The sequence below is a fragment of the Prionailurus viverrinus genome, chromosome E1 (genome assembly GCF_022837055.1).
Source record: "Prionailurus viverrinus isolate Anna chromosome E1, UM_Priviv_1.0, whole genome shotgun sequence".
NCBI classification, from domain to species: domain Eukaryota; kingdom Metazoa; phylum Chordata; class Mammalia; order Carnivora; family Felidae; genus Prionailurus; species Prionailurus viverrinus.
Genome location: NC_062574.1, coordinates 15303938 through 15316449, shown reverse-complemented (window position 1 = coordinate 15316449; position 12512 = coordinate 15303938). Strand labels below are relative to the sequence as shown.

Here is a 12512-nt window from a genome sequence, read left to right as displayed (position 1 = left end):
CAGGCAGGTTGGAGAGCAGGGGACCTTGAGGACCCCAGCCAGGTTCTCGGGCAGAAGTGGGTGGAATAGGTGAGGATCTGCCACCATCTACCACTGAGCACTGATCACCCTCCCATCCACCCCTCCCCCTCTCCCTTCCTTTCTCCCTCCATTCATTCACCCCTCACTGCACCCCCAGAGCCTTCCTGGCCACTGGCCAGGTTCCAGACCCCGTGGTGTTGGCCCTGACTCTCTTCTTCTGACCACCAGGAATTCTGTTACGAGATTAAGCATGGGGACCTGGCGAAGAAGACCCTGGAAGTCACTGTTTGGGATTATGACATTGGAAAATCCAACGATTTCATTGGTAAGAGGACACAATGAGAATGTCCTTTAGCCACATGCCTATTCTGGGTTCGCAGAGGACAGCAACCCTGAATCCAGGCCACAGCCTCTGCTTCCTAGCCTCTATGGCCCCGGCTTTCCCCAGACTATCTGGCCCCAGGCACAAGGGGCCTCAGACTTTACCCAGCCTGACTCCATGTGACAGAGGAATAGATAGGCCCAGAGAGGGAAAGGGGTCTGGGAGGGTCACACACCAGCCTGTGTGGAGCAGTGGTGAGAGATGAAGATGGTCAGTGCTTTGGGCTGGACTCGGAGCCCTCGGGGCCCTGAATTCCTGGTGGGCGTCGGCATCAGCGTTGTGACTGTGCAGAGTAGAGCTGCCTCCATCCCTCGGCTCCTAAGACATGACCACACCTTACCCCCAGCACTGCTCTGGCCCTAGAGAGGGGAAGGACAGGATCCCAGGGCTCTGGTTTCGCAGTGGGGATGGGGGTCAGGCTAAGAGTGTGGTGTGGTAGTCAAACCACTGCTCACCCTCAGAGCCCAGTGGGCAGGGTGGAGGGTCCAGCCCTGGAGGGGGTGGTTTTGGGGTGGGGGGCACTGGTTCAAGAAGGTTAGTCTTATGGGAACCGCTGCCCCCAGGCCCTTGGGAGTCAGAAGGTCACCATGTCCCTTGCTACTCCTTCCGTTCCCTTCTTGCAGGAGGCGTGGTTCTGGGCATCAATGCTAAGGGCGAGCGCCTGAAGCACTGGTTCGACTGCCTGAAGAACAAGGACAAGCGGATCGAGCGCTGGCACACGCTCACCAATGAACTCCCAGGGGCTGTGCTCAGCGACTGACCAGCCCCCACCTGCTGCCGCACCCGCCCCTGCCTGTCACCTGGCCCAGCACCAGCCTGGCCCTGGGCTTCCTCAGCTGCCACCAAGGGCCTTGGCCCTCATCTTGGGGGAGATCCAGGATGCTGCTCAGACACAGAGCCACTGCAGCCCCCGCTTGGAGGCTGTGGAGGACCTAGCCACTCCAAGGGAGAGCAAGGCCAGAAAGCTGGGCCTGCTTCCAGCCCCCTGGGGCCCAAGAGGGCAGGAGATGGGAGAGGACCTTGGCCTCAGCACCCACCCCAGGGAAGGGAAGGGGGCCGTCCAGGGGCTGAGGACCCTATTTGAGGTCAGTAGTAAGTCACGGGGACCCCAGGTGGAGAGAACAGGAGTGCAGGGGCGCCTTGGCCTTGGTGGGGCCAGGGAGAACTCCTGAGGGACATTAGGGAGAAAGAGGCATGAAGGGAAGAGTTGGAGAAGTTTATTCCCAAAAGGAGGCTCTTACTGCAACCGTTCGTCTCTGGCATTACTGGGCAGAAGGAGAAAAGCTGACCTGAGAGCAAGAATGGTCAAGTTCCTACAAGCTCACTGAACATGGGCAATTGGCAAGCACTTCAATAATTCCATGAGCCGCTGGAGAAGAATGAGAACCAGGGCCTACCCTCAGAGTTCCTGGTCTAATCAGGGAACTAGAAACCATTACAACAGGGAGTGAGGAATGCCAAGGCCAGGTTGACATAACTGGTGAGTGCCATGGATTCTGACTCTGCTGGGAGGCTGGGAGGGCTTCCTGGAGGAGGTGATGCCTCAGCAAGGCCTTGAAGGATGAATGGGTTTCTAGGCAGATAGAGGAAAGGCACTGTGTGCAGTGGAAATGATCTACAAAGGCCTGGAGGGGAGAGTATGGTGATTGGGTCAAGGATCACTGTGCAAGATGTGGGGTCTCACTCTGGAGACAGGGTTTATTAGGACAGGCATGGGGGTAGGGGTGATGTCACCCAGCCCTGCTCTCACCCCATCCCTTCCTGCCAGGCTTACCCCAGTTCATAGGAGGGAAGTGATGGGTCAGGGTCAAGTTCAGTCCTCAGACCCAGTTCTCCTACCTTTAATCTCTCTCCTTCCTAAGAACCTGGAGGATGGATCCAGCCTCTCATTACCAGCTTAAGCCTGAGGCCAGCTCTAGTCCCGAAGAGTCCCTCTTCCCTTTTTCACGAAGCAAAAAGTCCCCATCCTCACCCTCTTCCTTCACCCACCCCCCACTTCTGAGTTCAGGGCTAGGAAGTGAAAGGCCCAGATGAGTGCCCTACATCCTGGCCCTACTGTGGCCACTGATGTTCCTTTCAGAGTGCTGGGTGGCAGTCCAGGGCCTCATTTCTGGGAAGACCTGTGAGGCTGGTTCCTCTCCCTCCAAGGGCTGAGACACCCTGCTTGGTGGGCCTTGCACGCTGAGTCAGGTTGAGGGCATTGGAATCTTAGGGCCCAGGTATGAAGCCCCAAACTTTTCCTGCCTACCCAGGGGCCTTCAAGGCTGCTGTATGAACTAATGCAAAACCAGGGAATTTCTGTGTTTGTCCCATCACTGCGCTGATGGATAAAACAGAAGCCCAGAGAGGGAAAGTGACCTGCCTGAGGCCTTCCTGCCCTACCACAGCTAGCAAAGGCCGGGCTTCATGGCCCCTGCCTCACCACCAGCCCAGAGCTATGGACACAATGGAAGTAGGGTGCTGGACTCCTACACAAGAGGTCCATCCTGTAAGCTGCCTGCCTAGGGCTCACTCTTGCCTGCTGCAGACACAAAGCACATCACCATCTGAGGCCTGAGGTGATGATTCGAATTCCACCAAGTGCCCATCAGCCCTTTCCCACTTTGCAGGTTGAACAGGATTCCAGCCCCCAAACGGCAGCTGGAAAACTTTTGCTGGTCACGGAGCCTTGGTTTTCCTGTCTTTAAGGTAGCTTTGTGTATGTTAAGAGTTTTACGTGCACTTTCGCAATGAATCCTCACAATTCTATGGGGTGGGTTTGTTGTCCTCATTTGACAGACGAAGAAGCTGAAATTCAGAGAGGCTGTGTAGTCTGTCAGTGGCACACAGCTGGGAAAGGGCAAACCAGGACTCAGCCCAGGTCCTGTGACTGCCACATGGTCTGGTTGTCTGGGAGATCGTACTCTCTGGGCCTCTGCCTCCGGGCTTCTGGAGGGTTCAGCAGATAGCAGACTCGGTAGGGTCTGGTGCATGGTGAAGGGGTAGGACCACGGCAGTCCTGCTGCCTCAGCTGCTAGATAGCTTTGAAATCACTTCTGCCATTCAGAGCTTCCCCAGAGGTCCCCACAGTCCAGGCCGAGAGCTCAGCTATCCATCCCTCCCTGGGCTCTGAGTCCATGGGCCAGGCCGTGCTCCTCACAGGGGCTCAGGCAAGGGTTCCTCTTTTAACCACAAGGCTGGCGTGGGGGAACCTTTGGGGAGCAAAGAGATGGCCTATTTTGGAGAGGCCTCCTGTCTGGGTGAGCCCTGGGTATCTTAGCTTTTTCTTAGCTTTGCCCCTTGGAGGGCCTCATTCAGAAAACCCCACAGACTTTCTGTGAAGATACTGAACTGAATGGCAAGGCTAGAAGGGGCTGGGAGTCTCAACAACTACCTTATTAGACAGTGGGAAAACAGAGGCCCAGTAAATGCGAGGAGCCCACTTGGGGCTCTTTTACTGCCCCAGCCTGTACAAGGGTAGACTTGGTCCTGAAAGATGGTCCCTCGTGACCAGGGACAGTCAGGATAAAAGATGGATCTTCTCGACAGACAGCCCCAGTGGAGGGTGGGGTGCTTAGGAATGCCCCCCCCCCCACCCCACGCGCTTACCCCCAGGGAGGAGGGAATCTTCACCAAGACCCTGGCACTGCTCTGGACCCCTCGCAGATTGTATCTGCTGAAGAAAAAGCTCTTTGGGAAGCTGCAGTATCATCTCTGCCTTTGGCCCCAAACTGGCATCTTTCCTCTGGTCTAAGACTGGAAAGTTGACGCCCCTCCCTACCAACCACCACCACAAAGTCATTCCAAAGTTTGGTGTCAGTAACCAGGAAGTCGCCCGACAGCACGCTGCATCCTCCTCCACCCCCACCTCCCACCGCCACCACTAGCCAATCAATCCCAGACGGGACCCGTCTTCCAACCCTGAAGCGGTAACCTCCTGACCCCTAGCGGCAAGAGCGAGGAACTGCACCTCCCGGCCCGTGCATGTCCTACTGTTTGTTTTTTCTCAAACCGAGAGAACCTCCCGATGCATGGACTCTGGCTGTCGTCGACGCAGACTCTCGTGCACTGCTTAACACCGTTTTGCTACCATGTGGTGGCTGCAGATAAGGTCCTTAAACTGCAGCCCCACACACAATTTTTGTACTATCGTCTGACCTACTCGAAGGTGTCCTTTTTAAGTCTTATTTGTTAATATTTATAACGACCTATAATCCAAAGTAAATGAAAACGTTCACTGCAAGTCAATTGGCTTGGGAGACTCCTTTAAATAGAGTTGGTAGGACCGGAAAGAATGAGAGAATGGCAACTGAGGCTCATTCAGCACATTGTCTCCTTTAACTCTTCACAAAGAACTCATGAGAGGTAGGTCTCCGGTTACAGACGGGAAAACTAAGTCTCAGGTTAAAATGTGCTGAATCACACAGCTTGTAAGTGACACAACTAGGATTCATCTCATGCCTCCCAAGACTTTACGCTGTCATCCACTCAATCGACAAACAGTTGTGAAGTATTAACTCCACCACCAGGCACTGGTGGGTCAGATTCATCATCAAGACAGCCAACAAACAGTAAACATAGCATGTTCAAAGATGACAATAGGGGCATCTGGCTGGCTCGGTCGCTGGAGCACACAACTCGATCTCAGGCTCATGAGTTTGAGCCCCACAGTGAGAGTACAGATTACTTTTTTAATGACAAAAAGGACATAAAAGGAATAAGGTGGGATGGGAGGGAGAGGTTGGGCTTAAATAAGGTGAGGTGGCCCTCCAAAGGTGACTTTTGAGCTAAAATTTGGAGGGGGCTGAGGGAGGGAACTATGGAGATACTCAAAATGGAATGAGGGTTGTTTTTTTTTTTTTTTTTAAAGATTTAAGTGCTCTCCACACCAAAGTCGGGCTTGACCTCACAACCCCAAGATCGAGTCTCCCGCTTCACCAACAGAGCCAGGCAGGTGGCACCAGGAATGGAATGTTTTGGGTGGAGGAAGTGGCCAGTATCCCTCAGGGTGGGGGCAGGTGTGGCATGAATGAGAATAGCAAGGAGACCAATAGGGCCAGAGCAGGGTGGGGCAAGGGAAGAGCAGTAAATGGGAGCACAGGACAGGGGACCAAATAGGACTGAAAAACTGTGTGTGAGATGGGAGCTTATTTCATTTCAACAGGCCACCTACTCAGGACAAACCTACAGTCTCTCCTTCTAGATACTCCAGCACAATGAAGGTAGCAAACCCCACACAAACCCTCGGCACAAAGGAAGATAGAAAGGTCATGGGAGGAAAGACCATTAGTTCTTGTGCTATTTCAGCAGGAGGGGAGTCCTTAAGAACTCTAGGAAAATAATAGGGACCAGAGAGAAGGTGCCAGAACTATAATGGCAGCAGCAATAATACCCTTATAGAGAGCTCTCACAAAGTGTTGTACTCATTTAATCCTCATAATTATGCAACTGTTTCCTCATTTTATAGATGGGAAAACTGGGGAACAAAGGATAAAGGGTAGAGCTGGGATTTGGACCCAAGCCTTATGGCTCCAGAATCCATACTCCTAATCTCTACACTATGCTGCTGTAAGCAGCAAATGGTGTTGCCAGGTCTGGTGGAAGATGCCCAGGTCCCACTAGGTTTCTTGTAGGTTCAGCCTTATTCACGCCCACCCCAGCAGGGTTCTGCTCTGCTGGGAAAGATTTTCTAGGGCTCACTCTCAGGGTCCTGTCATCTTGACCAAATGCAATGTTCACCTTTGCCCAGTGGGTTCCTGTCATAGGCCCCCAATTCCCTTCTGTGTGTCTCCTGACCACAGGCAGGCAAGATCTCTTCCTGGAGAACATGTTGAACTGGGAAGCACTTATGTGGCTTTGAACCAATGAAATTACCTTGTAAGAATCAGAAAACTGAGAAACCAAGATCTTGCACCTTCCTCCACACTGTCAACACACATGGATTCATCAGTTAATAAATGATGCAAAATTGTGGCCTCAGCCCCAAGTCGGGGTGGCTTTTGAGCTGAGCTACCCAGAAATATTTTCTCTTATTTAGCTTCTCAGGAGAGAAATGACTCAGTTAAGATTAGAACTCACCTCCTTAGATCAAAGGGCCAGGGGATAAAACCATGGCTATGGGCAAGGAGACAAGGAACACTGGGTCAAGCATCATCTGACTCTTGAGTTTGACTCAGGTCACAATTTCATGGTTCATGAGATGGAGCCCCATGTCAGGCTGCTCCAGGCTGATGGAACACAGCCTGCTTGGATTCTCTCTCTCTTCTCTCTGCCCCTACTCCCGTACTGTCTCTCAAACATTAAAAAAAAAAAAAAAAAAAAAAAGGCAAAGACTGGTAAACAACCAAAACACTGAAGAAACAAGCAAATAACCTAAATTCCATTATAACCTAAATTCCATTATAGCCTATCTGAAAGCTAGAGAGTCATGCAGTCATTTCCATTTTTAAATATAAACATGGTGAGAGCTTGGAAATGTAGGAAAGTGAAGGAGCAAAGCAAAATTGAGTGTAGAAGGCAGTTCTTTTCAATTATCTCACTGTGGCAAAATATAAATACAAATTTTTAGTTTAGGACGTGGGGACAACCTGGCTGTTCCATCTCTCACCCTATTGATCACCAAGGTTGATTCAGTTGACCTGCCTGGGTAGGCAGGTGTCCCCTTCCTCCATCACCACTCCATGTATATCCCTCCCAAAGCTGTGCACCCAAAGAAGACAACCTTCCCTGATGGAAGAGGACCATTCTCCGTCAAGGGTATAGGAGTAGCCACACTCACTAGAACCTTCAAACAAGTTTTCAAGGTCCATTTGCAGGAAAACATAAGGTAGTCAAGCTTCCAAAACTCCAGACACAGCCAAATGAAGCACTCCATGTGGCAGTCTTTCTTTAGGAAAAAAAAAAAATCATTTTAACCACTTTTAGGTTGGCAATACACTGGCGTTAAGTACATTCCCAATCTGGTGCAACCATCACCACTATTTCCAGAAGTTTTTCATCAGCCCAGACATTGCATACTCATTGAACAATGTAACTCCCCATTTCCTCCATACTCAGACCCTGGTATGCTGTATTTTACGATCTTTACGAATTGCCTGTTTCAGTACTTTACATAATTGGAATCCTGTATCTGTCTTGTTATGACTGGCTTATCTCATTCAGCATATTTCAAGTCTCCTCCATGTTGTAGTCTATACCAGAATTTTGTTCCTTTTATGGCTGAATAACATGAATATATATTTTATCTTTTCATCTGTGCTTTAAGTATATTCTATGCCCCAAGTGGCACTTGAACCCTTGACCCCAAGATTGAGTCACATGCTCTGCCAAGCCAGCCAGGTACCCCATCCATTCATCTGTTGACGAATACTTGGGTTGTTTCCATCTTTGGGTTCATGCAAATAATGCTGCTAGGAATATTGTTGTACAGATTATATTTAAGTCCCTGCTCATACCTCGGAGTGGAATTGTTGGGACCTGTGTTTGCGGAACCACCAAGCTGTTTTCCACAGTGGCTGCAACGTTATACATTCATTCCTACCAGACATGCACAAGGGCTCCATTTTTTTCACGTCCTCACCAAACCTTTTGTCTTTGTAATAATTATCCTAATGAGTGTGGAGTAGTAGCTTACTCTGGCTTTCATTTTCATGTACCTAATGATTGGGGATGTTGAGCATCTTTTCACATGCTTATTGGACATTTGTGTACTTTCTCTGCAGAGATGTGTATTTAAGTCCTTTGCCCATTTTTGAATTAAGTTTACATTGTTCAATTGTAGGAGATCTGTGTTCTGGATACTAATCCCTTATCAGATGTAAGATTTGCAAATATTTCCCTTCATTCCATGGGTTGTCTTTTCACTTTCAATTGTCCTTTGATGCACAAGGAGTTCATTTTGATTAAGACCAATTTATTTTGTTGCTTGTGGTTTTGTGGTCATTATCTAAGAGTTCATTGCCAAACCCAATGTCATGAAGGTTTTCCCTTAGGTTTTCTTCTAAGAGTTTTATAGTTGTAGCTCTTGGGTTTGTTTTCAACTCATTTTAATTTTTCTGTGTATGGTAAAGGTCTTAACTTTATTCTTCTGCATGTGGTTGGATACCCAGTTTTCCTACCATTTCTTCAAATTCATTGATCCTTTCTTCTGCCTGCTCACAGCTTGTTGAACCCCTCCAGTGTTTCAGTTATTTGTACTTGGTATAGTTGCCATATGTTTCACATCTGTAAGCTATTAACCCCAAAATACAGTGGTATAAATTTGCTTTAAACAAGTGATATGCTCTTCTAAAGATATCAAAAGAGGGGTGCCTGGGTGGCCCAGTCGGTTAAGCATCCAACTCTTGACTTCAGATCAGGCCATGACCTCAATGTTTGTGAGTTCAAGCCCCGCGGGGGGCTCCACACTGACAGCACAGAGCCTGCTTGGGACTCTCGCTCTCCCTCTCTCTTTCTCAAAATAAACTTATCCTCTCATTTAAAAAAAAATATATATCAAAAAATATTTACTTCCACTCTTCACTCCTTCCTAAAAATCTACATTTCTATCTGGTTATCATTTCTTCTCAGCCTGAAGAACTTTCTTCAGCATTCCCTGTTGTGAAATCTCGTAACTAATTCTTCATTCTCTTTTACCTGAAAATGTCTTTATTTCACTTTCATTCTTAAGGATGTTTTCACTGTAGAATTCCGGATTGGCTGTTTTTCTTAGAACACTGTGTTCCGTGGTCTTCTGGCTTCTGTTGTTTCTAATGGAAAGTCAATTGTTTAAATTATTCCCTTGTATATAATTTGTCTATTTGTTGATATGTATGCTATTTCCAGTATTTTTATTTTCAGCAGTTTCACTATAATGTGCCTGTTTTCTTTGTATTTATTTTGCTTAATTTTCCCTGGGTTTCTTGAATTGCAAATCTACCTTCTACAAAATAGGAGCAAATTTTAGTCATATTTCATTTTTCTCCATTCTGTTTTGCTTTCTTCTCTCCTTCTAGAACTATACTTACATGTATGCTAGCCCTTTTCATATGATCTCACAAGTGCTCTAAAAGCCATGCTCATTTTTTAAAATATTTTTTCTCTCCTTCAGATTGAATAATTTCTATTGAGCTAACTTCAAATTCACTGATCCTTCCATCATTTTCATTTCTTATTCTCCTGTTAAGCCCATCCAGTGAATCTTTATTTCAAATCTACTTTTCAGTTCCAAATGCCCATTTGGTTCTTCATTATAGTTGCAGTATCTGTAGGAATTTCTTCTTTTCATTGGTCACAAACATATATTCCTTTCCTTCTTGAACATAATCATATCAGCTTTAAAATCCTTGTTTGCTATGGTAGGACAATAAAACTGCTAATTTACATATCTAGGTCATCTCAGGGATAATCTCCATTGGTTGTCTCGAGTATGGGTCACATTTTTCTGATTCTTCATATGCGGAGTTTTGGATTATATCCAAGTTTATTGTAAATGATTTGACTCTAGATTCTGTTATGCTCCTCTGAAGACTTAATTTTTATCAGTTACTTGGCTGAAATCATACTGTAAATTCTGTATCAGCAGTGGGTGGCAGCTGAAATGTCAGTGCAGTAAACAAAGAGATTTTTAGATGAGGAAATTATTTGGGCATATTTTTTAATGTTGACTTTGTTTCAAAAAGCACAACATGGCATAATCTGCATAACTATTCTATAAATTGCTCAGAGGAGTCATTTCAAAATGCCAACACTGTTGAGAGGTTTCCAGCCATCAAAAAACAAAGAACACAAGTTCCCAGCTGTCAAAATTAATTCTTACTGAGTTTTCAATCTCTCCTAGAGAGAAGATTGGGCAGCACAAATGCTATTGTCCCCTCCTGCCTTCTTTTGGATTAAATGAATACTTTTTAGGATTACATTTTAGCTTATCTACAGATTTTTAGATATACCTCTTTGCATTATTTGCATGTAGCACTTGCATTAAGTATTACCATATATCCTTAATCTTTCAAGGTCTTAGAGTTAATAGTATCAAGTAAAATGGAAGAAATTTGCATTCAAATGGCTCCATTTACCACGCCCTGGCTGCCTTTTATGCTATAGTAACCATATGTATGATGTACCTACATGTTATAAATCCCACAAAATTTTTGCCTTAAACACATTATGAGATTTTTTAAAGATCCTGAGAAAAATAAGTCTTATATTACCTTCACATTTACCATTTATAGCGTTCTTCCATTCCTTCATGCAGATCCATTGTGAATGTCAGCTGTTCTTTCCTCTCTACAGTGCCACAGAAGATAAAACTTTTGGTGCTATTAACATTCACTTCATCACCCCAGAACTTTCAGGTATGGATTCATGAACATAAATGCAATAAACAAAACTCTAGCAAATCAAATCTAAAAATATTTTTATAAAAATATGTAACAACTGGAGTTTATCCCAGGAGTGAAGGGCTGGTTTAATATTCAAAGAGCAATCAATATAATTCATTATATTAACAAACTAGAAAAGAAAACCCACACGATTACCTAAACAGATGCAGAGAAGGCATCTGACAAACCCAACTTACATTCTTAATAAGCTATCAAGTTTAGTAGGTTGTAAACTCAACCTACTAAAGAGCACCTATGAAAAACTTAGAACTAACATTGTACTTAATGGTGAAACACTGAATGCTTTCTAGGAACAATACAAGGATGTCTACTCTTACCACTTCCATTCAGCATGGTACTGGAGGTTCCAGCCAGTGCAATGAGGCAAAATAAACAGTCTCCAGACCAGAGCAAAAAATAAGTGAAAACTTTATATTCACGGACAATATGATTATCTATGAAAAAAGTCGGAGATCTTAAAAACAAAAACAAAAACCCTGCTAGAATAAGGGAGTTTTAGCAAGGTTACAGGATATATATCAATACACAAATATCAAATTTTATTTCTAAACAATGGCAATGAGCAATCAAAAATTGAATTTTCAAAGGCAGTCACTTACAAAAACATCCGTAATTATTAAATATTTAGAGATGAACCTGACAAAAGAAGTGCAACATCCTATACTCTGAACAGTACAAAATACTGTTGAAGTTAAAGAATGACTAAACTATTAGATATACCTTGCTCATGGATCAGAAGACTCAGTATTATTAGAAAAGACACTTCACCAAAGATATACAGATGGCAAATGAGCACATAAAAAGATGCTCAACTTCGTTAGTTATTAGGAAAATTGTAAACACACACACACACACACACACACACACACACACACACACACACAAAGATGCCACTACACGCCCATAAGAATGGAAAAGTTAAAGACTGACAATACCAAGTTCTGGAAAGAATGTGGGAAACAGCTTTCAGACACTGCTGGTGGAAATGTAAAATGGTATAATCACTTTATAAAACAGTTTGAGTTTCTTAAAAAGCTAAATATACACCTACCATGTCATCCAACCATTCCACTCCTACTTACCCACAAAAAGGGAAATATATGCCCACATAAAGACTTGTACACAAACATTCACAGCAGCTTTATTTGTAACAAAAACTGGGAATAACCAAATTGTCCATGAATAGGTGAATAAACAAATTGTGGTATATCATATAACAATGGAATGCTTCTCGGCAATAAAAGGAATGAACTGATGCATGCAACACGGATGAATCTCAAAACAATTATGCTGAAGTGAAGAAGCCAGACACTCCCTCTAAAAAGAAAAGAGAGTACATACTACAGGATTCAATTTATACAAAATTCTAAAAAACACAAACTAATGTAACAGAAAGCAGGTTAGTGGTTGATTGGGAATAGAGGCAAGGAAATTACAAAGTAACAACAGACACTTGTAAAGGTGAAGGCTATACTGACTATCTTGATTATGATGATGGTTTTACAGGGGCAAACATATGCCAAAGCTTTAAACTGTAGTTTAGTACATGCACTTTATGTCAATTATACCTCAATAAAGCTGGAGTTTTTTTTACTTAAAAAGTTGTATCTTTCAGAAATTTTCTGAAGATAGGCAAGTACACATACAGCATATTCTTCATTTTACACACAAGATTATACAGGTTAGGTATCTTCCTTTTCTCAGTTAACATATGCAGACATCAGACATCTTTCTGTATTAGAAGAAATCGT

The 12512-nt window shown here is 45.0% G+C and overlaps 1 protein-coding gene across 2 annotated transcripts in view; it reads left to right on the top strand.

Moving 5' to 3' along the window:
• Positions 1–4616, top strand: part of DOC2B (double C2 domain beta) — a 32946-nt gene extending 28330 nt beyond the window's left edge. The window contains exons 8-10 of one of the 2 annotated variants that reach the window (XR_007146953.1): positions 250–346; positions 1027–1883; positions 3013–4616. Coding sequence is in view for 1 of the 2 variants with exons in the window: in XM_047833261.1 (XP_047689217.1) it covers positions 250–346; positions 1027–1163 (234 nt within the window). In the remaining variant the exon portion in view is untranslated. Of the gene's footprint in view, positions 1–249; positions 347–1026 lie in introns of both variants that reach the window. The other variant, XM_047833261.1, reaches the window with a different exon arrangement.
• Positions 4617–12512: the final 7896 nt, after the last annotated feature.